The sequence below is a fragment of the Megalobrama amblycephala genome, linkage group LG17, assembly GCF_018812025.1.
Source record: "Megalobrama amblycephala isolate DHTTF-2021 linkage group LG17, ASM1881202v1, whole genome shotgun sequence".
Lineage (NCBI taxonomy): Eukaryota > Metazoa > Chordata > Actinopteri > Cypriniformes > Xenocyprididae > Megalobrama > Megalobrama amblycephala.
In genome coordinates, this window is record NC_063060.1 from 28,363,017 (window position 1) to 28,388,487 (window position 25,471).

Below are 25,471 nucleotides of genomic sequence, written 5' to 3' on the forward strand. Positions count from 1 at the left end.
GAGTCTTAATGAACAAGGGACATCATCAGACTTCTCAGTTTTTTTAGTAAGGCAGGAATATTGTGTAACAAAATCACTGTGTTGTCTGTGAACTGAACTCATTGCTCATTATGAAAGAAACTCACCCACTTCTTCCAATTACAACAGCATTTACTCTCTTCCTGTACACTGTTCTGTCATTCACTGTAATTAGCGCAGTTGTCCCATCCTCAGCACCTCTATGCCTGGTTCTATGGCTAATTATCCACTGTATTGATCACTGGAGACAACTGTCTATTTATTTCCAGCAGTAGAGAGCAGTTACTCTCCATTTGACATCCTCATTAGGATTCAGCAGAAGATATTTAGTGGACTGATAGATAACATCTCATTCAACAAAGGCAAAGTAGGGTTACATATGAGGAATTATGGCCTATTCTGCTCATATGGACATGCTGGATGAAAACATTAATTCTTTCAGAGGCTGGGAATCAATTGTGTGGCATGGATTTCACTTGGAGGACTGGAAGAGACATGGAGTCATTAATAGAGTTGCCTATTTTGAGGTAATTACTTGAATTACATTTTGGCTTTTTTCCCCCTTCACAGATGTTCTGTTTTAAATGGAAACATTTAAATATCTGAATGCAATGAACTGCAGGATTACTGTGTGTGTGTGTGTGTGTGTGTGTGTGTGTGTGTGTGTGTGTGTGTGTGTGTGTGTGTGTGTTCTTGTTTATATTACATCGTGGGGACCAAATGTAATAAAAATGTAATAAAAACCTGAGATCACCTACATTGTGGGGTCCAGCCAGCGGTCCCCACGAGGGAAATGGATTAATAAACATACTAAAAGATGTTTTTTTGAAAATGTAAAAATGCAGAATGTTTCCTGTGATGGTTAGGTTTAGGGATAGGGGTAGGGTAGGGGGATAGGAAGTACGGTTTGTACAGTATAAAAACCATTACGCCTATGGAGAGACCCCACTAAGATAGCAAAACAAACTTGTGTGTGTGTGTGTGTGTGTGTGTGTGTGTGTGTGTGTGTGTCACGAGTCCCCATGACTTACTAGTAATACAATTAACAAATAGAATTATTAAGTTAGATTTAACTAAAGTTATACAATATTTTACCGATATTCGCAGTTTTATGGTGGTTATCGGCTCTTACCATAACATTAGGTCTACTAATCTGTGACTTCACATGGGTCTCTAAACTAATAACACATTACAACACCATTAAATAGGGTGCTAAATTAAATATTAATAAATAATAGGGGTTTAACGGTACACATATTCGTACCGAACCGTTTCGGTACAGGGCTTTCGGTACGGTGCACATGTGCACATCTCTTGTAATCGCTCAATAAGTGTTTCAACGGCGGAAATACATCAATGAAAGCTTGTAAACAATTGTCATGTAGCGTTTACCTCAGAAAAGCCAGTCAGTGTCCACAGCTTGTCAGAGAAATGAAATCTTGCACTTGTATTAGCCTATTCATTACATTTTACTTAACCTTTTAGTGATGTCTTGATTATTTAATGTATCATTAAAATGACAACCACTGTGTAGCAATGATTATATTTCAATAACGAATTGGAGTAAAAACATTTAGAAGTTAAAGGGTTAACGTTAGTTCACCCAAAAATGAAAATTCTGTCATTTATTACTTACACTCATGCCGTTCCACACCCGTAAGACCTTTGATAATCTTCGGAACACAAATTAGGATATTTTTAGTTGAAATCCGATGGCTCCGTGAGGCCTTCATGAGGCCTTCATAGGGCACACTTCACACTTCACACTTCCTCTCTCAAGATCCATAAAGGTACTAAAAACATATTTAAATCGGTTCATGTCAGTACAGTGGTTCAATATTAATATTATAAAGCGACAAGAATATTTTTGGAGCGCCAAAAAACATTTAGTGATGGCCGATTTCAAAACACTGCTTCAGGAAGATTCGGAGCACAAATGAATCAGTGAATCGAATCATGATTCAGATCGTGTGTCAAACTGCCAACGGCTGAAATCACGTGACTTTGGCGCTCCGAACAGCAGATTCGATACACTGATTCATTTGTGCTCCGAATCTTCCTGAAGCAGTGTTTTGAAATCGGCCATCACTAAATAAGTCGTTATTTTGTTTTGTTTTTGGCGCTCCAAAAATATTCTCGTCACTTTATAATATTAATATTGAACCACTGTACTCACATGAACCGATTTAAATATGTTTTTAGTACCTTTATGGATCTTGAGAGAGGAAGTGTCATTGCTCCATATGAGGCCTCACTGAGTCATCGGATTTCAACAAAAATATCTTAATTTGTGTTCTGAAGATTAACAAAGGTCTTACGGGTGTGGAACAGCATGAGTGTAAGTAATAAATGACATTATTTTCATTTTTGGGTGAACTAACCCTTTAATGCAAAAACGGCCTTAGGTACAGCTTACATGTTTGCATACAATTTGTTATTTGAGTGTTGATTATTTTATCTAAAATTAAAAAGCAATTGAATTTAGGCTAATAGTTTGGGCTCAGTTGTTAACCATTAATATTATAGTAGCATAATGTGCAAGGGCTCCCTACATAGTTTATACCATTAGCAAAGATAATTTTTTTTATCCTTAAGAAACTTTTAGTTATAATTTAATTTAATATATTTAAAGAAAAAACACAATTTGTTCAGTAAACCACTGTTTAATAAAAAAAAGAAGCAATTTTATGTTTAGTTTTCTCCCCTCCTGCTGTACCGAACCGTGACTTAAAAACCGAGGTACTAAGTTTTGTGTTTACTGAGTTTACACCCCTAATAAATAATCAATTTAATAATAGAAATGTACACAAAAGGTAGGCTATAACCTAGAAAATGCATTTGCTTAGCATTCGCAAAGTTTGGGTCCCATACTAATTTTTTATATTTTTTTATTTACTTATTTATTTAATATTATTATTATTATTATTATGTTTCTCTTCCTGGTCTCTCTCTCTCTCTCTCTCTCTCTCTCTATATATATATATATATATATATATATATATATATAATAAACTTGACATTAACAATGAACAGTTCTTCTACAGCATTAATTATTCTTCATTAATAATTTCTACATTTACAAATACATTATTAAAATCAAAAGTTGTCTATGTGAACATTAGTTAAAGCTCAAGCTCTGTTTTATTAACTAACATTAACAAAGATTAATATATACTGTAAAAATATGTTGTTCATTGTTAGTTTATGTTAACTGATGCATTAACTAATGTTAACAAATGAGACCTTATTGTAAAGTGTAAAGTTGTTATTATTGTGCTGTATTGTTGTATGTTGTTTAATTATCATTGTGGCAGAAATTACATGGCTCTGTTATGGTCTATCTCTGTCTGTGTGTGGTCACATCTACTTTCACAGCAGGCCTGATCCTGTATCTCAGCAATGCTGTGCTCTACTTTTCTTCATACTTTAAGCTGGTAATTAAAGCTAGAATATCAATGAAAGTCCGTATATATGTTTAAAGCGTGATGGGGAGCGGTCTCCCCTTACCAGAAGGATTAAACTCAAACCAGATGATGATATGATAGTTGACAGTGTTATTGAAATTCAGAGGTGCAACAGGGCTGATGAATTACCCCTCACCGTCAAGAGATAAATTTAGACCAGCTTGCAGCTCTAAATCCAAGACATGCCCCTCACGTCTCTTTGCGGGTGTGCGTCCGTGTGCATGTGCCTGCACTGCATGAGAGGAATATTTCTGCAGACATAGCTCACAAATACTCCCAATAAATTATGACATGGCATACCAGGCCCTGTTTTCTGGAAATAAAAAGCTATGCAAGCTTGAAATCTTAAAATGTGGTAACCTGAGCAAAATTATGCAACTATGTCAACAAGATACTCTGGCTGTGATACTCAACTGGATATGCCTGTGAGGTCAACATGAGCATGTCATCTCTTACCATGTGACTGTGAGGGTCTGATCGCTTCACCCTCCCTGGCATCAGTATACCAACCACCAAAATCAGGGCTCACCTACAGCCCTCAGGCATCATGGAATGTCTGGACTTAAGGGATCTCTTCACCGTAGCACATTTCATAAAGGCCAGGTGTGACCACGGCCTGAAAGCTGGTGCAACCAAGGATAAGAATTATGTCTTTTTTGAGGTGGAGATCCTGGACCCCAAGAGCAAGGCGCAACTCTGCTACCTGGATAAGGTGCGTTGGCTTGTGCACCTTAGGGTACATTTACACGACAACGATGTACTGAAAACGGAAAAGTTTTTTTCTTTCACAACTATCGCCGTTTACATGGATCCTCGAAAATGATAAAAAAAAAAAAAAACGCTGTTTTCTGCTGTCACGCCATTAGATGGCGATGAAACACTATAGACTGAACGTGTAATGCGCGTGTGTGTGACGTCATCATTTTCACAGATTCGCGTTTTTGTTGTTTACACGGAGACCGTTTTCAAAAACTTGCTCTTTGAAACCCGTTTTCAAAAGTTTGCGTTTTTTAGACCACCAAAACGCCGTTGTCGTGTAAATGAATGGCCAAAACGCATAAAAAGTTTTCAGTTTTTAGTTGAAAAGGGTGTCGTGTAAACGGCCCCTCTACTATTATAGTAGGCTATTATGAATTTCTTTTTCTTTTTATATTGTTTATAATTGTTTTTTTTTTTCCTAAATGGATTTTTATATTAAGTTATTTTGTTGTGTTTTTGTAAAATTTTTAGTTTTAGTTTTTTCAATTTAGTTTTTATTCATTTTAATACTTTAAATTATTTTATTTCAGTTAGTTGCCAAGGCAAAATTTCTAATTTCTGTTTAGTTTGAGTGTTTTCATCGAATATATATTTTAGTTTTAGTTTTTTAACATCGCTGGCATTGGGCCACAGATCATATTTGAGTAAACAAAGGCCTCTTGTTTCAAATCTTGAACTATCTCAGGTGGAGCCCAATGCCACAATCGCAGAGATCAAGACATTGCTGCACAAAATTTGTAAGTGATTTTTGTTCTTAAACAGTCAAAGACTACATTTTATATGCTTATTCAAGCCCTGAAGCTTCCATATGTCTAGTAATATGACCAAGCTGTAAATATTATAATTCTTGAAATCCCTGCAGATCCCAAGTTTTATCCATCAAGACAGGCACTGAAGCTGCATCCTGGTAAACTTACTTATTTATTTATTTATTTATTATATTTACTGTTGTTGTTTTTTCTATTCTATTCTATTTTGGACATCCTGTGTATTTACCAGCATTGCAAAATATTGCATATATATATGCATATAACTAAAGCCTAATACAGTAGACAGATGCTTTTGCAATCTTAGATCTGCAACAGCTGTGGCACATATGTGCCCGTCTGCATTTCTCCTGCCAGAATGTCAGGCATTCAGGCATCATTTCAAACTGGAGAAGGCAAGAGTGAGAAAACTGCAGCTTTCAAAAAAAACAAAATCTGTTTGTACTGAATTATTTATGAAAATATTGTTTTTATAATGTCTAAATTGAGGTGCATTTCTCTTCATATTTTTTTATGTTATGAGTCTATGACTGACTTGATTTTTTTCTCAGAGGGAAAGGCGCTCAGTGATGATGATGTGCTGGAGGATTTACCAGTTGGCACGACCGCAACAATGTTCTTTCAGGACCTCGGCCCACAGATAGGTTGGACTATGGTAAAGAAAGCAATCTTATACAACCTTTTTAGACATTAGCAGTTCATATTGCGTGCAGGCCAGTAATGATGTTTTTGTTTGGGCCTGATTGTAGGTATTTCTGGCAGAATGTCTTGGGCCGCTTTTCATTTACCTGCTATTCTACTATCGGCTTCCATACATCTACAGGCATGAGTATGACTACACCCAAAGTCCACTGAAAGTTGTCAAGTGAGTTTGGAGTGAAAGAGTTCAGATGAGCTGAACTTGATGTATGTTGATGAACATAATATTTAACACCCTTAAATTAAATTTAGGTTGGTTCAGTTGTGTTAAATAGTTTTAACAATAGTATTTTTGACTATAGATGCTATTACATGATGCAGCACAATTTTAAAATTAATTTAAAAAAATGCAGTTCATTTAACTTTTTCTTTCAGTGTGAAAATGAATAATGAATAATTTACCAAACGTGTGGCAAACAGTTTGCTAGTGGTTTATATTTCACCTTGCTGATACAGACTGGCTTGCTGGTGCCACTCTCTTCATTACATTAAGAAGCTTGTGGAAACTATTTTTATCCATCGCTTTTCTGACGGAACATTACCTTTACGCACCATCATGCTGGTATGTTTATGTCCATTTTTTCATATAATATATTCATGAATTTTTACTCTTTCTCTCTCTGTTTATAATATGCCTCTTGCTGTTTTTAAGCACTAAAAAATAAGACAACATGCTTTCCAAAGTCTTATTGTCCCAATCCTTCCTGTCTTGGAACATTAGCTAATGTGTCTGAAGAGCTTATGACACTGGCATTAGTTCAGTGGTGTCAGTGAAGCATTGAGGAGCTTTAGGGGGGATATTTGGCTGTTTTCCATTAAGTGTCGTCTTGCTGGTTTAATTTATGCCCCTACAGTATCTTTCAACACACTGAAAATACATAATGGTTTGACCATATGGAAGAGTTGTTAAAATGATTGCCTGCACATGTGAATGCTAACAATGCAAATGAGAAAGCCTAAATTAAGTAAAACATAGCTAAAGTATAAAATTAAGGTTTGCCTTTAACATTAAGTCATGTATTCTTCTTTTAGCAGTTGCTGTGTGTTATGTGATCCTTACACAAATTTAAAATGTAATTTCTTTAGCTCTGTCTGTACTACTGGGGATTTGCATCATGGCAGGCATATTACATCAACCATCCACTCTACACACCACCAAGTAAGTGCTTATTATGTTACACATTAGATTAGTTTGTGTGTCTCATATTAACTCCTGATTGTTTTTCTAGGCTATGGGAGACTCCAAATCTACTCCGCACTGGCAATGTTTTTGGTATGTAAACCTATGTCAAAATCTCTATTACTAAAGTCAAATATTTAAAGCTATATTATGTAATTTTTTTTTTATTTAAAAAACAAAATGTTATTAATCAGAGAGTGTAAAAAGTCATCTTCCAAACCCTTTATCCAAGTTTGACAAAGTGCTTAAAACTGCAACACGCTGGTCAGAGAAAACTCAAAACATGCATAAAAAGCCCAAACATGCATACAAACACCTTTTACAAACTGCAAATATTGAAAGGGTAATCTATATTTTATACTAAATGCTTTTATACTAATTAAAATGAAACTTTTAATTAAAACTCTTCTCTTTTAAAATGACAAATGTGCCATTAGAAATGTCAACAAATTTATAAAACTGATGTGAGATCAGCTAAAAACATCTCAGTTTACATCTGTAACCCGGGTTCCTTGAGTAGGTACGAGACGCTGCATCAGGTTGTTGACACTTTGAGTGTGTGCTTCCATGTGACCGGTCTCTGAAGCACATATGAAATCACACTAATTCTATTGGCTGCAGGTAGTCATATGTGAAATGGCACATACCTGGGACTGAGGAAGGCACCTTCGGATCATAATCTGGCCTAAAATGTAGAATAACTTCTACACTCTTTAGTTAGGAAATCGAAGGGCTACTTTAAGCATGAATTGAAGGCTGAATCAAGAGGCTTAAAGGGTTAGTTCACCAAAAAATGAAATTTCTTTCATTAATTACTCACCCTCATGTCGTTCCAAACCCGTAAGACCTTCGTTCATCTTCAGAACACAAATTGAGATATTTTTGATGAAATCCGAGAGATATCTGAACCACACATAGGCAGACAAAACCCAGAAAGGTAGCAAAGACATCGTTAAAATAGTCCATGTGACTACAGTGGTTCAACCTTAAAGGGTTAGTTCACCCAAAAATGAAAATTCTGTGATTTATTACTTACCCTCATGCCGTTCCACACCCGTAAGACCTTCGTTCATCTTCGGAACACAAATTAAGATATTTTAGTTGAAATCCGATGGCTCCGTGAGGCCTCCATAGGGTGCAATGGACACTTCCTCTCTCAAGATCCATAAAGGTACTAAAAACATATTTAAATCGGTTCATGTGAGTTCAGTAGTTCAAAATTAATATTATAAAGCGACGAGAAAAAACTAAATAACGACTTATTTAGTGATGGCCGATTTCAAAACAATGCTTCAGGAAGCTTCGGAGCACAAATGAATCAGTGTGTCGAATCTGCTGTTCGGAGCACCAAAGTCACGTGATTTCAGCCGTTGGCAGTTTGGCACGCGATCTGAATCATGATTTGATTCACTGATTCATTTGTGCTCTGATGCTTCATGAAGCAGTGTTTTGAAATCGGCCATCACTAAATAAGTTGTTATTTTGTTTTTTTTGCCGCTCCAAAAATATTCTCGTCGCTTTATAATATTAATATTGAACCACTGTACTCACATGAACCGATTTAAATATGTTTTTAGTACCTTTATGGATCTTGAGAGAGGAAGTGTCCATTGGATTTCAACTAAAATATCTTAATTTGTGTTCTGAAGATTAACGAAGGTCTTACGGGTGTGGAACGGCATGAGGGTAAGTAATAAATGACATAATTTTCATTTTTGGGTGAACTAACCCTTTAATGTCTGCCACATATACCTTAATTGTAGATGGAGTCAACCCAGCAGAAACGTTGATGGCATATGCAATGGCATCGCAAATTTCCCACATGGACAAGGGCTCTTTGACAGCAATTTCCTCCTTCTACCAGGTTTTGGCACCACTGTAACAAGGTTTATATTTAGGGAAGGAGGCGGGAACTGGCAGATGTTCAAAATAAGTTTAATGACAAAATAAACATAAACAACAAAGCGAAAGTAAAGCAGCCCCTTACAAATGACTGCCGCATAAACTAAAACAAAACAAGACAAAATCTAGACCTGGTCCTCTATAATCCTTTTATCCTTCTGGAGTTCTTCCATGGGACTCGAGACGGGTGTGGTACGCAGGTCATACTCATTAACAGTTGTGCCACTGGCCTCGCTCACGGCTCTCAGTCCCTTCCTGCTTGCCACACACTGATCTCCAGCGTCCGTAGCTTGAAACTGCAACAACAAATGAGATAAACTGACCCACGTATCATTCAAAATGGCAAACGTCTAGGAAATCACTGGAAGAAACCGTTATTTTTGTGTCCAGCTGCTCTGATAAGATATCCTGTATCAATGTGACACCAGTGCCTCCTACCACATTCATCCACACAGAAGAGCAGAGCCAAAGCACAACCAAAACAATGTTCCTCCACAAGATGCATACACTGCAACTTTATTTTTTAATAGTTAGAGAGCCACAAATTACAAGTTAGTGTAGTTTTAATTTTAGATAGCTGTTTTTCTCCATCATCTCTTTGTCTCTTCATTTTTTTCAGGTCTGTGAGATTGGCAATCTCTCCGTTCATCTGATTCTGAATCGAATCAGCTGTAATGGTGAGTCCTAAAAAAGATTCATCTCTTTAGTTGTGTGGGGGTGATCATTACCGATCACATCAGACAGTGAAACCCAGCGATTGTGGTTACCATTTCTTTCTTCCTTACATAAAGGAATGTGTGGGTGTATGCTGTAAAATTATATCTCATTAATACTTTCTTCAGAGACTAGACATTCTCCTGAATTAATCCTTAACTCTTCAGTTCTTGAATAGAATCCACTTATATTAGATATATTTATTACCGCATAACCTTACGATCTTCTCACACATCGACAGGGTCCAGGCCTACAGAGATTCCTTATCCCACAAAGAATCCATTCACTTGGCTGTTTTTCTTCGTGTCCTGCCCAAACTACACATATGAGGTTTGTCAAGTGTACAAAGTAAGCTTTTTCATGTCAAAAAAGCAGTAAATGAGACATTCGGAACATCTGGGGCTGTGTCCACACCTGCATCGAGCAGATACATCACAAATATGTCAAATGTTTCTGGTTAAAGTATCCTTGTGATCTTGTGAAATATTGTCTGTGTTTTGCACGGTGATGCAAAATTTGAAACCTGAATTTATTTCCAGGTGGGATCATGGATCAGCTTCACAGTCATGACACAGTGTCTTCCAGGTACACAGTATTACAAACCATCTGCTGAGAGTACAAATGTCTGAGACCACAACTCGGATATGCAAAAATCTAATTGAAAGCTGGGAATTAAAGTTTATGTATTTATGACGCAAAATTAATGCGCTATATTTAATATTACGCATTTTTCAGGTAACATTTAAAAAAAAAATTAAATAGTTATGCTGATTATACAGTCAAAAGTTTTATAATGCTTTTGAAAGATGTCTCTTATGCTTTCCAGAAGTCTCTTATGAATTTATTTGATCAAAAACACAGTAAAAACAGTCATTCTTGTGATGGAAAAGCTGAATTTTCAGCATCATTACTCATCTTCAATGTCACATGATCCTTCAGAAATCATTCTAATATGCTGATTTGGTGCTCAATTATTATTGGTACTTAATAATTAATAATAGCTCTCTTAATAGTATCAATGTTGAAATTGTATTTTTTTTTTGCTGCTCAATATTTTTGTGGAAACCGTGATACATCTTTTTTAGGATTCTTTTATGAATAGAAAGTTTAATAAACCGCATTTATTTAAAATAAAAATCTTTTGTAACATCTTACTGTCATTTTTGATTGAAAAACTGTCTGTCTGTCTGTCTGTCTATCTATCAGTAGTCTCAGACTTTTGAACTCCACTGTATGTATTTTATAAGTAAATATTTTGCTGCACCTGCCTGATAAGAACCATGAATCCTTCATATTTCTGCAGTTGGAGTTTTCACATTTTTGGGGTTTATTCAGATGACTATATGGGCTCGGGAAAAGCATAAAACCTACACCCAGCAATTCAAAGACTATCCTGACCTGAGAACGGCCATCATTCCACTCTTCTTCTAGATCTGTTGGATGGAGGATGAAACTACATGCACTTTTGTCATTGGATTCCTCACCAAACATCATAGTGTAAGCAGCAAAATAAGTCTATTATTTCTGTCAGACCTTTTTTTAAGTTTTAATTTTTTTTCCAGTTAAGTTTGTGATGTAATCTCTGAAGTATGGAATGGTAATTACTAGTAATAAATGTATTATATAGAGGCTTACCTAGCATAAACTATGGCTATACAGCAAGTCGAGGAAGATATACTAACAGTGACTAATACTTATGTGCAGGAGGCGTATGTAACACAAACTTAAACATTTGCTTTACATCAAAGAGTGGAAGTTGAGTCCCAATTGAAGGTCTTCAGACCATCAAGCAGAAAACATGGTGTACAGTGTGATCCTCTTTTATTGTTGAGTTTTCATTTTTGTATTCCATTAAAACATTTTGCAGAACATATCTAAGTGTTTTTGTAGTAAAGAATATTACTGAAGATTTGTTATTTCCCAGAAATAAGTGAGTTAGTTTTCAAATGTCAGTATTTTCAAGACATGGTATAAGAACAATCTTACTGAATAGTGTTTATTGTTATTGAAAACCATCTGTTATATTATTGCATATTAAAACTATATTTGCTTAAAGGGTTAGTTCACCCAAAAATGAAAATTCTGTTATTTATTACTCACCCTCATGCCGTTCCACACCCGTAAGACTCATCTTCGGAACACAAATTAAAATATTTTCTGATAAAATCTGATGGCTCAGTAAGGCCTCTATTGCCAGCAAGATAATTAACACTTTCAATGCCCAGAAAGCTACTAAAGACATATTTAAAACAGTTCATGTGACTACAGTGGTTCAACCTTAATGTTATGAAGCGACGAGAATACTTTTTGGGCACCAAAAAAAAAACAAAATAATGACTTTATTCAACAATATCTAGTGATGGGTGATTTCAAAACACTGCTTCATGAAGCTTCGAAGCTTTACGAATCTTTTGTTTCGAATCAGTGGTTCGGAGCATGTATCAAACTGCCAAAGTCACCTGATTTCAGTAAACAAGGCTTTAGTTGCGTCCCAAATGACGCACTTATACACTATGTACTTGTGCACTATGCACTCATCCATGTAGTGCGTGAATTATATAAGGTTATTTTGTCATTTAACAACGGAGTCCGATCCTCCCTTCCCCTCCACTACGTAATTAAAGCTTCGACAGTTGAGTGCATGAAGTGTCTTACATTCCACACTTCGTTTTTTCCATTAATTTAGTGCATCATCCGGGTATTTAAAGTGTACTTTTTCTTTTTGGAATTTTATACTATTTTATTTTAAACGTCATAGAATAGTGCATAAGTACGCGAATTGGGACGCACCTTTTATGTCACAAGTGTTTTGAAATTTCAGTGGTTCACCACTGGGGGGCGTGACTTTGGCAGTTTGATACATGCTCCGAACCACTGATTTGAAACAATTCGTAAAGCGGTTTGAAACGATTCATAAAGCTTCGAAGCTTCATGAAGCAGTGTTTTGAAATCGCCCATCACTAGATATTATTGAATAAAGTCGTTATTTTGTTTTTTGGGTTGAACCACTGTAGTCACATCACATGAACTGTTTTAAATATGTCTTTAGTAGCTTTCTGGGCTTTTGAAAGTGTTAATTATCTTGCTGGCAATGGAGGCCTCACATTGTATTTTAGCAAAAAATATCTTAATTTGTGTTCTGAAGATGAACGAAGGTCTTACGGGTGTGTAACGACATGAGGTTGAGTAATTAATCACAGAATTTTCATTTTTGGGTGAACTAACCCTTTAAAATGTTTACTGATTTAATTGAATCTCTCCATTCTTCAAAACAGTCACACAGCCTTACTCACTGATTTTTACGGTCAGGGATTGGCTGTTAGTAGATGTCATAAGTGTGTATTCACTGCATTAAAAAAACAACAACTGCAAGCCAAATCAAGTGTTTCAGAGAAAGTGCAAGCCAGCTGACCATGAGAAAGAGTAACAATAATAAAGTAACTTTTTTGAAATAACGCAATGCTGCAAAGCTGCATACATTTCAGGTTTTGATTACTTATATCACATTTATTTGAGCTCACACTGTTGATGTTTAACCAGTACAAAATCAGTGCATTATCAAAGTTATATTAGAATGAAGCATTTTGGTGAGTGCGTACACAGGCACTGCTGTAGCAGATGCTCTTGCATTCAGCATTTGAGAGATTTGTACAACAAAGAAAAATTGCAACACTAATATTTACAAATGTATAAACACAATAAACATTTCAGATTGTATGGGAACCTAAAGCAAGTTTTGTATCTACTTCAACTGAGCTTCATCAGTATTAATGTGTCAATGAAGGTTTCCTTTCATTGGGTGGAGATTGACCTTTGGTTCAGAGTGCTAGGGACTGAGGGCAGATGTTCAAAAATTAAACTTAATATAGATACAGTTGGTTTTGTGTATAAATACATATATTTGGCTTTAGGGAACTTCATGAACAACATGCTGTCAGCCATGAGTTACTTAATCACTGTCCCTTTGAAGCATCTGAGTTCATTTTATCTGTTTTTTGACACTACTCTTTGTAGTGGCGAGACCTTTTTCTCTCGTCTTGACCCTGATGCTCTGAGATGAGGGGGGACAGTGTCATCCTCTCCTGACTGCTGCTTGGCAAAACTCACGAACACCTGTAAGGCAGTGAAACAGATGAGCTGTTAGTCCTGTGAGCAAATCGAATTCAATCACTTCATGGGAATTTCAACCAATAATTCATTCCTAATAAAAGGTCCCTAAATGCATCCACAGCATGTCAATTCTACAGAATCAAGTAATTTATCTTGTCTGCAGTCAAAGTGAAATGCTAAAATAACTCTTAACATGCTGTCAACAGCTGGTAATGATTGACATGAAAAAAGATTTGTTGCTTGATGCTTTATCACATCGCACCTGGTCTAATGTGGTCTGAGACACAGAGTAGTCCTCAATGTTCAGTCTTTCTTTGTTGGTCAACACCAGCTGGAAGACTCGCGCCAGTGAGGCAGCGGCGATTTCATATTGTAAAGTGTTGTAGTGTTTCTCTCGCTGTATACATCCCGGGAAGCTGCTATCCATGAAGGACTCAGCCGGGACCAGGTCAGGAGTCAGGCCTGCTTTTGCAGCTTTGATCTTCATCGTGACTACATAGCCACCTCCAAACCTGTCCGCAAGTACAATCAATACATGCATATAAAATCAAATATGCACTTGTTTTTTGTTGACCATTTGATGGTTTATAGTTATTATGCATATCAGCTTTAATAGTTGAACATTTAAAGGGGACCTATTATGCTTTTTTACAAAGTCCTGATTTTGTTGAATAGGATTTCATGCTTGAGTGTTTAAAAAACACATTATTGTTCACATATTTGACATTGTTGCTGCACCTCTCTTCCCAGTCTGTCTGTAACACTCTGATTAATTCTCATCTCCATGAAGCCCCTCGCAATGTGCTCTGATTGATCGGCTGGATCAGCGTGTTGCGATTGGTTCATTGTTTTTAGTGCGTTTCAGAAATGTCACGCCACTTACCATAACCACAAGTTTCAACAGACTCAACCAGGCCTCGCACCTTTTTTTTTTTTTTTTTTTTTTTTTTTGCATATGTTTTGGCAGTAATTATTTAAATGAGGGATATTGTGACATATACGTTCCTGGAAGAAAACTCAGGACTAGAATTGAGACATTGTAGGGAGTTTAGAAACAGTGTTTACTGGGTAACACTTTAGTATGGAGAACATATATTCATTATTAACTATGAATTTTCCCTCAATAAACTCCTACTTTACTTCTTATTAATAGTAAGGTAGTTGTTAAGTTTAGGTATTGGGTAGGATTAAGAATGTAGAATAAGGTCATGAAGAATAATAAGGCATTAATATGTGTTTAATAAGTACTAATAAACAGCCAATATTCTAGTAATATGCAAGCAAATAAGCAACTATTTAAAAGACCCTAAAATAAAATTTTACCACTTACTGATATAGAGGAAAAACTCCCTTTGACTACCTCCCACACAGACTTTGTAACTTTGCAGACCTTTGTCATGTTTAATGTCAGCAACATTACATGCTAAATAAAGTTGAAAATGTAAAAAAAGCATAATAGGACCCCTTCAACACTGGAAGAACTTTAAGTTCAAATGAACACAAGTTGATTTGTGGTAATATGGAAATGGCATCCTTAAATTTTTATAAAACATTCCAAAAGAACATACTCACTTGTATTTCAGATGCTGGATTGTGCCCAGACACTTAAATGTCCCATTGACCATGATGGCCAAACGAGTACAAAGGGCTTCACATTCTTCCATACTGTAGATGCAAACAAACAAACAATCAAATAAATATATAATGTAAAAAATATTTACATTTTATTTAAAAGAATAATGATCGATAATTTAAAATAAATAACAATTTGCAAACACTTGGCAAGTCACAAAAAAAAACTCTGCTCACTCACACAGGGATTCCAAAAAAAAATAAAAAAATAAAATAAATATATATATATATATATATATATATATATATATATATATATATATATAGCAACATTACACAATGACTTGGCCATAAATTATACTGTGATATATTGAGATTTTAACTGTGATATGACATTTCATTTCACAAGAAAATGTCTCATACTGAATTGTGAACTCTAAAAACTTGGTATAAGCTGATAAATGCTTATATACAGACTGTATTCTTCTTTAATTATCACAGTGCAGCCTGTTAGGGAAATCCTGGGTTAACATCAAACTCTTGCCTGTGCGACGTCAAAACGACTGCCCTCCCATCACGGATGATACTCAGAATGGCGGTCCACAGGAACCGGCGTGAGTGAGGGTCCATTCCTGTGGTGGGCTCATCCTACACAGATTTACACGGTTACATTACACCAATATTTTGATTTACACAATGACACTGAGAATGCTTGGGAAAAACATACCAGGAGCACTAGAGGAGGACAGCCAATCATAGCAATAGCAGTAGACAGCTTCCTCTTGTTGCCCCCGCTGTAGGTACCAGCACAGTTTCCGGCGTATTCAGACAGACCCAGCTTCTGAATGCCCCATTCTGCCACCTACAGAAAACATACCAGATTGTACCAGAATGGAATTTCAGTTAACAGAGCCTAACATACAGTAGTTTTTTGTGTAAAAAAAAAATTGACTTTCGTTCAAGTATGTGTTCAAGTGTCGTGTACTATGTTTTTGTCCTTTGTCCATGTGATCTGTAAGGGGCGGGAGGTGAATTGTGAGTCTCACTCTGCTAATCTCAGATTCAGGGATCCCTCGGAGGCGGGCGTACAGGTACAGGTGCTCCCTCCCCGTCAGCAGTTCATCTATGGCATCAAACTGAGGACAGTAGCCCATGTTCTGGTGCACATCCAGTATGTTGGTAAGAATGCTGAAGAAAAACCCAGTTCATGATTAGCATTAACATCCAATGGAAGTTCACAACTAGTGGCTCCTTATGGTTTGTACACTACCTGTATCCAGCTACTGACGCCTCCCCTGACGTCACATCGGTGTCTCCGGTCAGCATTTTAAAGGTTGTGGTTTTACCTGCGCCGTTTACACCAAGAAGCCCAAAACACTGCACAAAACATTTAAGTTGAATTCCATGTCATTGTCCAGCGGTTCATTTCAATTGAAAGAGCAGCAGTATGGTTTACAAATTATTTTTTTAATGATACCTCCCCCGCTGGAACTCCTACACATATTCTGTCCACTGCTGGTCGTTTTTTGCGCCTGTATGTCTAAGATCAGAACACAAAATACTTTGGTCCTTCAAAATACTGACATGGCTACAAAATATACTCCAAAAATATATGCTTTTTATCTTAGTACATCTGGTCACTTACTTTTGACAAGTCTCGAACAAGAAGGATGTCGTTCTTGTTTCCTCCTTTGTAAATGCGCTCTCTCTCCTGAGCTACATCATCATCTTCATCTTTAACTGGTCTCCTCGCATGGTCTGACAACCTACAAAAATAATAGTTACCATCATATGCTGTTTAAGGATTTTTCCTAACAGCTACAGTAAACACAAAGTAATGTTAAACAGATCCCATTTTTTTCAGCTAACTTTTCTTTTAATGTTTATTTTGCAGTTGTAGAGTAAAAGTCTGTACTGAGAAGAATCTCAGAGGATATTAATAACGTCTTTTAGCCCTCACCAGAGATCAAGGAAAAAGTTGTACTGGATGACCAGGTTAAAGATGAAATACACGAAACCCTCCACAGCCATACAGAAGAGATTCTTCCCCACAAAGTCCCATCTGAACGGATCCATGGAAAACTCCTCCCCTGTTTATAACAACAATATTATAACAATATTGTTTTTTTTTATTTTTTTTTTTTTTTTTATGTTGTTTTTTTTGAGGGGGTGCCAGTAGCAGATCTGTCTCACTTTTTACCATAGGCGAGATAAAACATGACAAAAGAAACTACTTAGTAGTTCATTATATTAAGCAGTGTTAGTTAGTAATTTTTTTAGTATTAATATACTCTGCCGTTTAAAAGTTTGGGGTCAGTAAGATTTTTTTGTTTGATGTTTTTTTTTTTTTTGGAAAGCAATGAATACTTTTATCCAGAAAGGATGCATTAAAATGACAATTTTTTTTTTTGTAACAATTGTCTTGACTACAAAACAAAGTATTTACTATTTCAAATAAATGCTATTTATTTGAACTTTTAATTCATTAGAAAAATATTAATCCTGCACACTAAAGTTTGCAAAATCACAAAAATATTTTAATGAGCAACGTTTCGGTCAATCGACCTTCGTCAGGCTTACAAGTCCAAACATATTTGAGAACACATCATTTAGTCATTAGTAAAATCAGTTAATATAATATTATATACATAATGTATAATATATTTAGAAACATAATATATTCACAAAAATATTAAAATATTAAATTAAATTAAATTAAAATATTAATATTAAATAATAACAGCACAACTGTTTTCAACATTGATAATAATAAGAAATGTTTGATTTGTTTGAGCGCCAAATCACTTCAGAACAATAATATAATATAATATAATATAATATAATATAATATAATATAATATAATATAATATAATATAATATTTTTAATAGACCAAGGATTAGAGTGTGGAAAACAGCTACTTTTGATGATAATTCTTTTTGTGTTTTACAGGAAAAATATTGTACGAGTTTTGAGTAAAGATGATGCAATTCAATTATATTTAGACAAGTGAAGGAATGTTTTCAACATTTTAAACATGCACTTTTTTCCTTACATACTTAATTTTCAAAAATACACATGATTATTGCTAGAAGTTTAATTAAAATCAACTTGGATCAAATATCTGAGGAAAAAAAGTACTGTCAGTTTGAATGGCCTGAGTAAGGACATTAAAGGTGCCATCGAACGTTTTTTTACAAGATGTAATATAAGTCTAAGGTGTCCCCTGAATGTGTCTGTGAAGTTTTAGCTCAAAATACCCCATAGATTTTTTTTAATAATTTTTTTTAACTGCCTATTTTAAAGCATAATTAGAAATGCACTGATTCAGGCTGCGGCCCCTTTAATTCCTCACGCTCCCCGCCCCCGGAACTCAAGCTTGCCTTAAACAGTGCATAAACAAAGTTCACACAGCTAATATAACCCTCAAAATGGATCTTTACAAAGTGTTCGTCATGCATACTGCGTGCATGCGTCGGATCATGTGAGTATAGTATTTATTTGGATGTTTATATTTGATTCTGAATGAGTTTGATGGTGCTCCGTGGTTAAAGCTAACATTACACAGTTGGAGAGATTTATAAAGAATGAAGTTGTGTATGAATTATACAGACTGCAAGTGTTTAATAATGAAAATAGCGACGGCTCTTGTCTCCGTGAATACTGTAATAAACGATGGTAACTTTAACCACATTTAACAGTACATTAGCAACATGCTAACGAAACATTTAGAAAGACAATTTACAAATATCACTAAAAATATCATGGATCATGTCAGTTATTATCGCTCCATCTGCCATTTTTCACTTGCCTGCCCTTGTGTAATGCTTTGAACATGGGCTGGCATATGCAAATATTGGGGGCGTACATATTAATGATCCAGACTGTTACGTAACAGTCGGTGTTTTGTTGAGATTCGCCTGTTCTTCGAAGGTCTTTTAAACAAATGAGATTTATATAAGAAGGAGGAAACAATGGTGTTTGAGACTCACTGTATGTCATTTCCATGTACTGAACTCTTGTTACTCAATTATGCCAAGGTAAATTCAATTTTCTATTCAATGGCACCTTTAAAGGGCTTTTATTTGAGGTGACAGATTTTCCACAACAATTGGTATATCATTAATAGGCCTTGCTAATAGACGGACATACCAAATCGGGCGTAGACATCAGTCACGGCCTGGTTCATGGCCATATCAATGAGACCTCGACCGAGACAGAAGTGAGGGAAGACCAGAAGCACCTTCTTCAACACCTCATTAAACATTAGTAGAGACTGAAGGGTTTGTGAAGAAAAAACACAAGCAGTTAATACAAAATAAGCAATACGAGATCTGTAAATATGGATTTATAAGCAAAGAAAGACTTTATTGTTACTAAAAGGTACTATATTATAATTTTATATAAATCAAACAACAACAAAAATTGTGAATAAAACTGTAATTGTACCCTGTTGTTTTCAAAGAGCTCTAAGATGAAGGTGATGGCACTACTGTTGATACCAATGAAAAGGTTGATGCAGGAGAGGGACACGTACGCCGTGCTGGGGACATTGAACATGTAGGACATGGGGTACATCATGGGCGTCACTGACCACCTGCATAGTGAAGAGTAAAAGAAAAATCACTGTTGTGCTTGAGCTGATTTTCTCAAGTCAATGGCAATCTACATAAGCCGCTGACTGACCCATAGAGAAAAAGCAGAGCGACCAGTGCTGGCAGATTTGTGGGTGATGTGTAGCACTTCTTATCAAAAGCCATGAAAATGGCCACAACCATCACTGTGCTGGCGGAGTAGTTCATCTGGCACAAACAAACGAATGGGATATGAGCAATCAAGCAGCAGTCCAAAAACATTTCATAATGAATAAGGATTGACATTTTACAGAACTGTCTTTGTTAGCACACAATGCTGATTGATCTCACCATGTCCCAGAAAAAGTTGGCGACCCAGTAGACCACAGGACTGACTCCACTAACAAACTGCAGATGTTTGGCCTTGGTGACACGTTCCTGAATGAGGTAGAGGATAAAGCTGGCTGGAATGAAGGACATGGCAAAGATGACGCAGATGGCCACCACTGCATCCACTGATGTGGCGAGACTGTCCGGAAGGAAAAGCAGTCTTTTACTACACTTTTTACTTAAAAAACATGATTCACACAGTCATACAGTATTTACATTTATGTATGAAAACAGGAGTACACTTGAAATGATGTGTATCACACTTCGGTGTTTTCGGATTCCATGACTACATTCACTACCATTCAAAAGTTTGGGGTTAGTAAGATTTAAAGGGTTAGTTCAACCAAAAATGCAAATTCTGTCATTAATTACTCACCCTCATGTCGTTCTACTCCCGTAAGACCTTTGTTCATCTTCAGAACACCAATTAGAAATTTTTTTGATAAAATCCGACAGCTCAGTAAGGCCTCTATTGCCAGCAACTTTCAATGCCCAGAAAGCTACTAAAGACATATTTAAAACAGATCATGTGACAACAGTGGTTCAACCTTAATGTTACGAAGCGACGAGAATACTTTTTGTGCGCCAAAAAAACAAAATAACGACTTTTCAACAATATCTAGTGATGGCCGATTTCAAAACACTGCTTCATGAAGCTTTGTGGCTTTACGAATCTGTTGTTTCGAATCAGTGGTTCGGATTGCGTATCAAACTGCCAAAGTCACGTGAACTATTGAAATTGTAAAAAAAAAAAAAAAAATCACAACATTACTATTAAATAATACTATTACTATTAAAGGTACAATTTGTAAGACATTCGCAGTAAAATATCCAAAAACCACTAGGCTAGTGTTATATATTTTGTCCAGCTGATTACTAACAATATCTCTAATGTTTTCAACTACTTGTAAATCATGAGAAAATTCCCATTCTAAACAGTGACACGGGGCAGTGCAGTCGCCTGTCAATGACGTCAGTTACCCTTTGTTACCGCCTTTACTGACGTAGAAACCACATGACAACAGTGTCGTGAACAAATGCGGAAGTAGTGTCTAGCGTCCAGCAAACCACTAGCTTGCTTCAAGCAGTTCCTTATTTACTTCTTGCACGTTTTATGGTGGATTGTGTTACTTATTTTTGGAACATAATTACTGTTTACCATCTGCCGCTGGTTCTGTCGACAAGGACAGCTTCCGTAAACGTAAGCGTAGGGGCCAACCAAACGACCCAAGAAGAGTTTGGGACAAGAGGAGAGAAAAAGCGAGGATCAATATCGGTGTTGCATTTTCTAGATGGAGAGAGCTTCGCAACAAATTTCACCTAGAAAGAGATGCCGATCTCGCTTGTGTTTTACTCGACAGGTGAGTTGTTTTGATTCGTATCTTTACAGAAAACGTATGCCATTATAACGATCAACACGATTAGTATTATGGGGCATACACGCCAAACGCGGGGCATCGCGTCTCTAGACCCGCGCGAGGACGCGTCTGATCCATAGTTTATACATTCATAAAACTTTACCTCATCCGTTCAATCCATGATTTATCTTTCCGTCTGATTGATGGCCCTCAGCGGTTGGGTAGAAGACAACAAATCCCATCATTCCACGCACCTTCTTAGCGTCATCAAACCACGCGATTGTTATTGTTTTGGTAGTGCGCCCTCTAGTGGCAGGTCCTACAAATTGTACCTTTAATACTATTACTATCAAATAAATGCAGCCTTGGTGAGCATAAGAGACTTCTTTCAAAATAAAGCATACAGACCTCAAACTTTTGAATGGTAGTGTACATCAATCATACATCACTATTAACTGAACGTCACATTAAGATTAAACCCCTTGTTTTAGTACAGTGGACGAATGACTAATGAGTAGGACTACAAAACATTTTGGACCCCTTTTACACCTCTATTTAGTGCTGAGCATCCAAGACGGATGATGTAAACTGAGCCTATCAGTCAAAAACATTTCAATGTGACATCTGACACTCACACAGTGACCTCTGAGAGCTGCTCTTTGGTGAGGTTTAGTGGGTGGTTGATGGCAGTAATGCCGTATTCTGATGGGTTGGCGTGAGGCGGCAGGTGAGCACGGAGAATGGCGTTGTTTGCTATGTTCATGAAGGAAACCATGGCGTGCCAGCCTTTGTTATTATACCACACCTGTGACAAGTTAGGGGACCAGGAGCAAAATATGTCATTTTTAATCATGGCTTAAGTGTCCAAACACATTTTGGGATATTGTATTGTTAAAAAGGGTGGTTTAACTTACCTTAACATTGTACTCACTCTCCATGAAGTGCAAGAAGGTTCCTAATTCTTTCATGGCTGACTTTGAATAGGGACCCTAAGGGGAGGAAATCATTCAATAGAGTATATGTTATGTGATCAGAATAGAAAGTAATATATTTAAATGCTTCTCATCAAAATCTCATGATCGTTTATTATGTGTAGTACAAAATATCATACCCCTGTAATATTCATCATCCGTCCAAGCTGGGTAAAAATGTTCTGGATCATCTCAGGGTCCACATCAAGAATCGGTAGTTGTCCACCAACAGAGAGTCCACCATACCTGTGCAAATTTGGGTTTAATCAAGCATATTTTTAAAGGTGCCTTAGTTATTGTGTCCACTATTTGCTGTGTTATTGAGTGTTACCATTACATCATTTTTGCGCATTAACATTTTGCACTGGTATGCATATCACAGATGCATATCATGTCCATTAATTTTTATTATCAACATTTTAGTATACAATTTAATTGTGCTTCTACTGTTGACTCTGCTATGTTAAATGGTCATGCGGTAAGACAAATTAAAAGCAGAAATAAAAAAAATCAGCATAATTACAATAGAAATTAGCAAAATGGTGTTTAAAAACATTTTAGATATGTATACCATGTCACACTGAAGGACATGTCAACTCCCAAAAGTTTTTTTTTTTTTTTTTTTCGGTCTAAATGAAGTAAAATCCTGAGGCATTCTGCAAAAAAGAAATCCTTTGATTATGATATATGGGTTTTATGTCAGATATGTTTCAATTGGACAACTGTTTGATTGTTTCATATCCATATCGGCAACCACATCAAACATCCACACAACTAAATAATAAAAGACAGAAACCTTACCTTTGTTCATTCACCCAATATTTGCTCTTCAAGCTGCATATAAGGAAAACAGCAGTCATTATACAAAATGAAATGAATCCTAACACTACTGACACGCTGAAGTTTTTATAACAGCTCACCTGGTCTTAATGAGCGTGGGGTAAGTCTTCACTAAGTAGTCAGAGATGTTTCTGTTTGTCATGTCGAGCAAAATGTCCCCTGTTGGCTCTTTTCTCTACATCAGAGCAACAACAACAACAACAACAAAAACAAAAACATCACTAAACCCACTGCCTGGATCTTTATAATTACGATTAAAGTATTTCGGTTCCGTCTGATCCTGACCTGCTGTGGTGGCAGTCCTCCAGCTCCAGCTGCACAGACCGGCAGCATTGTGAGCTTTGTATCAGTGCTGCATTCACAGGAAGGGGAGGGGTTTCTTGTATCCCATGCGGGACTCAATAATATGTTTGTGACCTCAGGAGACACTGGAGGAACTTCCCAATCAGAGGTTTTGTTTAAGCAGATGAAGAGGTTCCTGTGAGCACAAATTCACATATAATATAATATACAGTAACTTAATTTAAGTATATAAAGTGCACAGCATAAATGAGTACACCCCCTCTGAACAAATACAAAAGATGTATTTTCTGTATGATCACTAATACAATTCATGGAAAGATGGAAAAACTAAAATGTATTAAACATATACATAATAAAAACTGAGAAATATCATTAATAGCCATAAAATAAGTACATTAGCCAATTTTGTTTAGAAATGAGTACACCCTAGATTTAATTCAACAAATGTATAATATTCTAGTACTTAGTATGCCTTCCATAATTTTGAATATACTGCTCTGACCCTTCTTGGCACGGAGTGTACAAGTTCATGACAAATTGTCACATCTGTCCTGTTTAACTCCTGGATGATGAGCTCCTAATGCCCTGATCTTTAATGGGGAGTGTTGCTCAACTCATCTCTACAGAATCCCCCACAGGCGCTCAAGAGTTTTAAGATAGAGTGCAATAGAGAATACATATCCTCATTGTCATGTTGAAAAAATGCCCAACAATGCAGGGAATGAGGAAAGGGTAACATCTTCTGTTTCAAGTTTGTGTATTAAATTACACAGTGGTGTGGGAATTCATGACAGCACTGATAAAGCACAACCCCCTCTCACCTTCAGCACTCATACATCCCTATATAAGAGCTTTACTACCACTGAACTTTACTGTGGGAACCAGGCACTTCTCCTAGAAATTAAGTTAATTAAACAATTAACTGAAAATGATATCGTGGCTCAAATGCATAGCCCTGTAATGTTTATACATTATTATATTATACATCTAATGAGATTTTGTCACGCTCATTCAAATATTAATTTCTGTCATGACAACTCTCGGAGTGTTTGGTATGGTAATAAATATGACAATGTTGATATGTTTGGTTTTGGCAGAGTATATGCTACACTACTGCTGCTGCAGAGCAAGAACCAGGACTTGCTACTGCCAATACATACACAACACAATACAATTCAAACCACCTTCAGACAAAACTTCTAAACTCACTCCAAGGGCTGATTTGCCATACAGCGTGTTCCCATGCCAGGGTCCTTCAGCAACGTCTGTATGAAGTGCTTCATTTTTGGGTGTGATGGCTGCTCATTACTGAAATACAGAAGACCAGTGATAAATTATCTCCCATGAAAACATACAAACTACTATATAAGCAGATTATTAAGGCATTTTCACCCCTGGCTTGGTTGTTTCAGAACCTGATGCGTTTTCTCCATTAGTTTAGTTCGATTAGGCATATGTGAACATGGCAATTGTGCTTGGATCCACACCAAAATAATTGGTCTGAGATTGCACGAACGAACAAGGTGGCCCAATTGCTAGCGAACTTTGGAGTGGTGAGAAATAATCCGACCTAACGGACCAACGAACCATGCTGTATCACAATATACGACAGGTAATTACATTTTGCCAATGCCTCTCAAAATGAATCATGGGTAAGCTGGAGCAAAGATAAAGTGAAATGCCCTATTGAAATTTGGTCAGACAAAAATATATAAAATATTTCAGAACAACTGTCTAAAACACATAAAAATACAAAGCCTTGATTCTTGTTAAAAACGATAAAGTAATGTAATAACAGCTACAAAGAAAGCCACAATCAGCCCGCGGAGCTGTTGTCTATCCACCCTGACT

The 25,471-nt window shown here is 36.4% G+C and overlaps 2 protein-coding genes across 7 annotated transcripts in view; one reads left to right on the top strand and one right to left on the bottom strand.

The window, feature by feature from the left end:
- tecrl2b (trans-2,3-enoyl-CoA reductase-like 2b) lies at positions 1-11,376 on the top strand. Of its 3 annotated transcripts, none has more exons than XM_048164052.1 (13): positions 1-545; positions 4,144-4,194; positions 4,927-4,978; positions 5,104-5,148; positions 5,560-5,663; positions 5,758-5,873; positions 6,164-6,269; positions 6,794-6,866; positions 6,937-6,980; positions 9,409-9,466; positions 9,745-9,833; positions 10,043-10,088; positions 10,807-11,376. In XM_048164052.1, exons 1-13 carry the CDS (start codon positions 408-410, stop codon positions 10,932-10,934), a joined length of 1,050 nt encoding a protein of 349 aa, XP_048020009.1. In that variant the 5' UTR covers positions 1-407; the 3' UTR covers positions 10,935-11,376. The 3 variants fall into 3 exon arrangements, 2 of the variants coding, with proteins under 2 accessions (XP_048020009.1, XP_048020008.1); XR_007180922.1 differs by lacking the exon at positions 1-545 and having other exon boundaries at positions 3,682-4,194; positions 10,807-11,000; positions 11,208-11,376; XM_048164051.1 differs by lacking the exon at positions 1-545 and having other exon boundaries at positions 3,684-4,194.
- Positions 11,377-12,978: 1,602 nt separating this feature from the next.
- abca4b (ATP-binding cassette, sub-family A (ABC1), member 4b) overlaps positions 12,979-25,471 on the bottom strand; it is a 52,050-nt gene continuing 39,557 nt past the window's right edge. For all 4 annotated transcript variants that reach the window (XM_048164099.1, XM_048164096.1, XM_048164098.1 and 1 more), the window contains 21 exons: positions 24,830-24,928; positions 23,603-23,795; positions 23,398-23,492; positions 23,279-23,311; positions 22,618-22,723; positions 22,421-22,495; positions 22,142-22,311; positions 20,110-20,287; positions 19,871-19,986; positions 19,634-19,781; positions 19,337-19,460; positions 17,146-17,275; positions 16,831-16,951; positions 16,663-16,725; positions 16,456-16,562; positions 16,232-16,373; positions 15,913-16,047; positions 15,730-15,833; positions 15,186-15,278; positions 13,876-14,125; positions 12,979-13,616 (listed from right to left, as the gene is read on the bottom strand). In XM_048164099.1, coding sequence (XP_048020056.1) covers positions 13,488-13,616; positions 13,876-14,125; positions 15,186-15,278; positions 15,730-15,833; positions 15,913-16,047; positions 16,232-16,373; positions 16,456-16,562; positions 16,663-16,725; positions 16,831-16,951; positions 17,146-17,275; positions 19,337-19,460; positions 19,634-19,781; positions 19,871-19,986; positions 20,110-20,287; positions 22,142-22,311; positions 22,421-22,495; positions 22,618-22,723; positions 23,279-23,311; positions 23,398-23,492; positions 23,603-23,795; positions 24,830-24,928 — 2,611 coding nt within the window. In that variant the 3' untranslated portion in view covers positions 12,979-13,487. The remainder of the gene's footprint in view (positions 13,617-13,875; positions 14,126-15,185; positions 15,279-15,729; positions 15,834-15,912; positions 16,048-16,231; positions 16,374-16,455; positions 16,563-16,662; positions 16,726-16,830; positions 16,952-17,145; positions 17,276-19,336; positions 19,461-19,633; positions 19,782-19,870; positions 19,987-20,109; positions 20,288-22,141; positions 22,312-22,420; positions 22,496-22,617; positions 22,724-23,278; positions 23,312-23,397; positions 23,493-23,602; positions 23,796-24,829; positions 24,929-25,471) is intronic.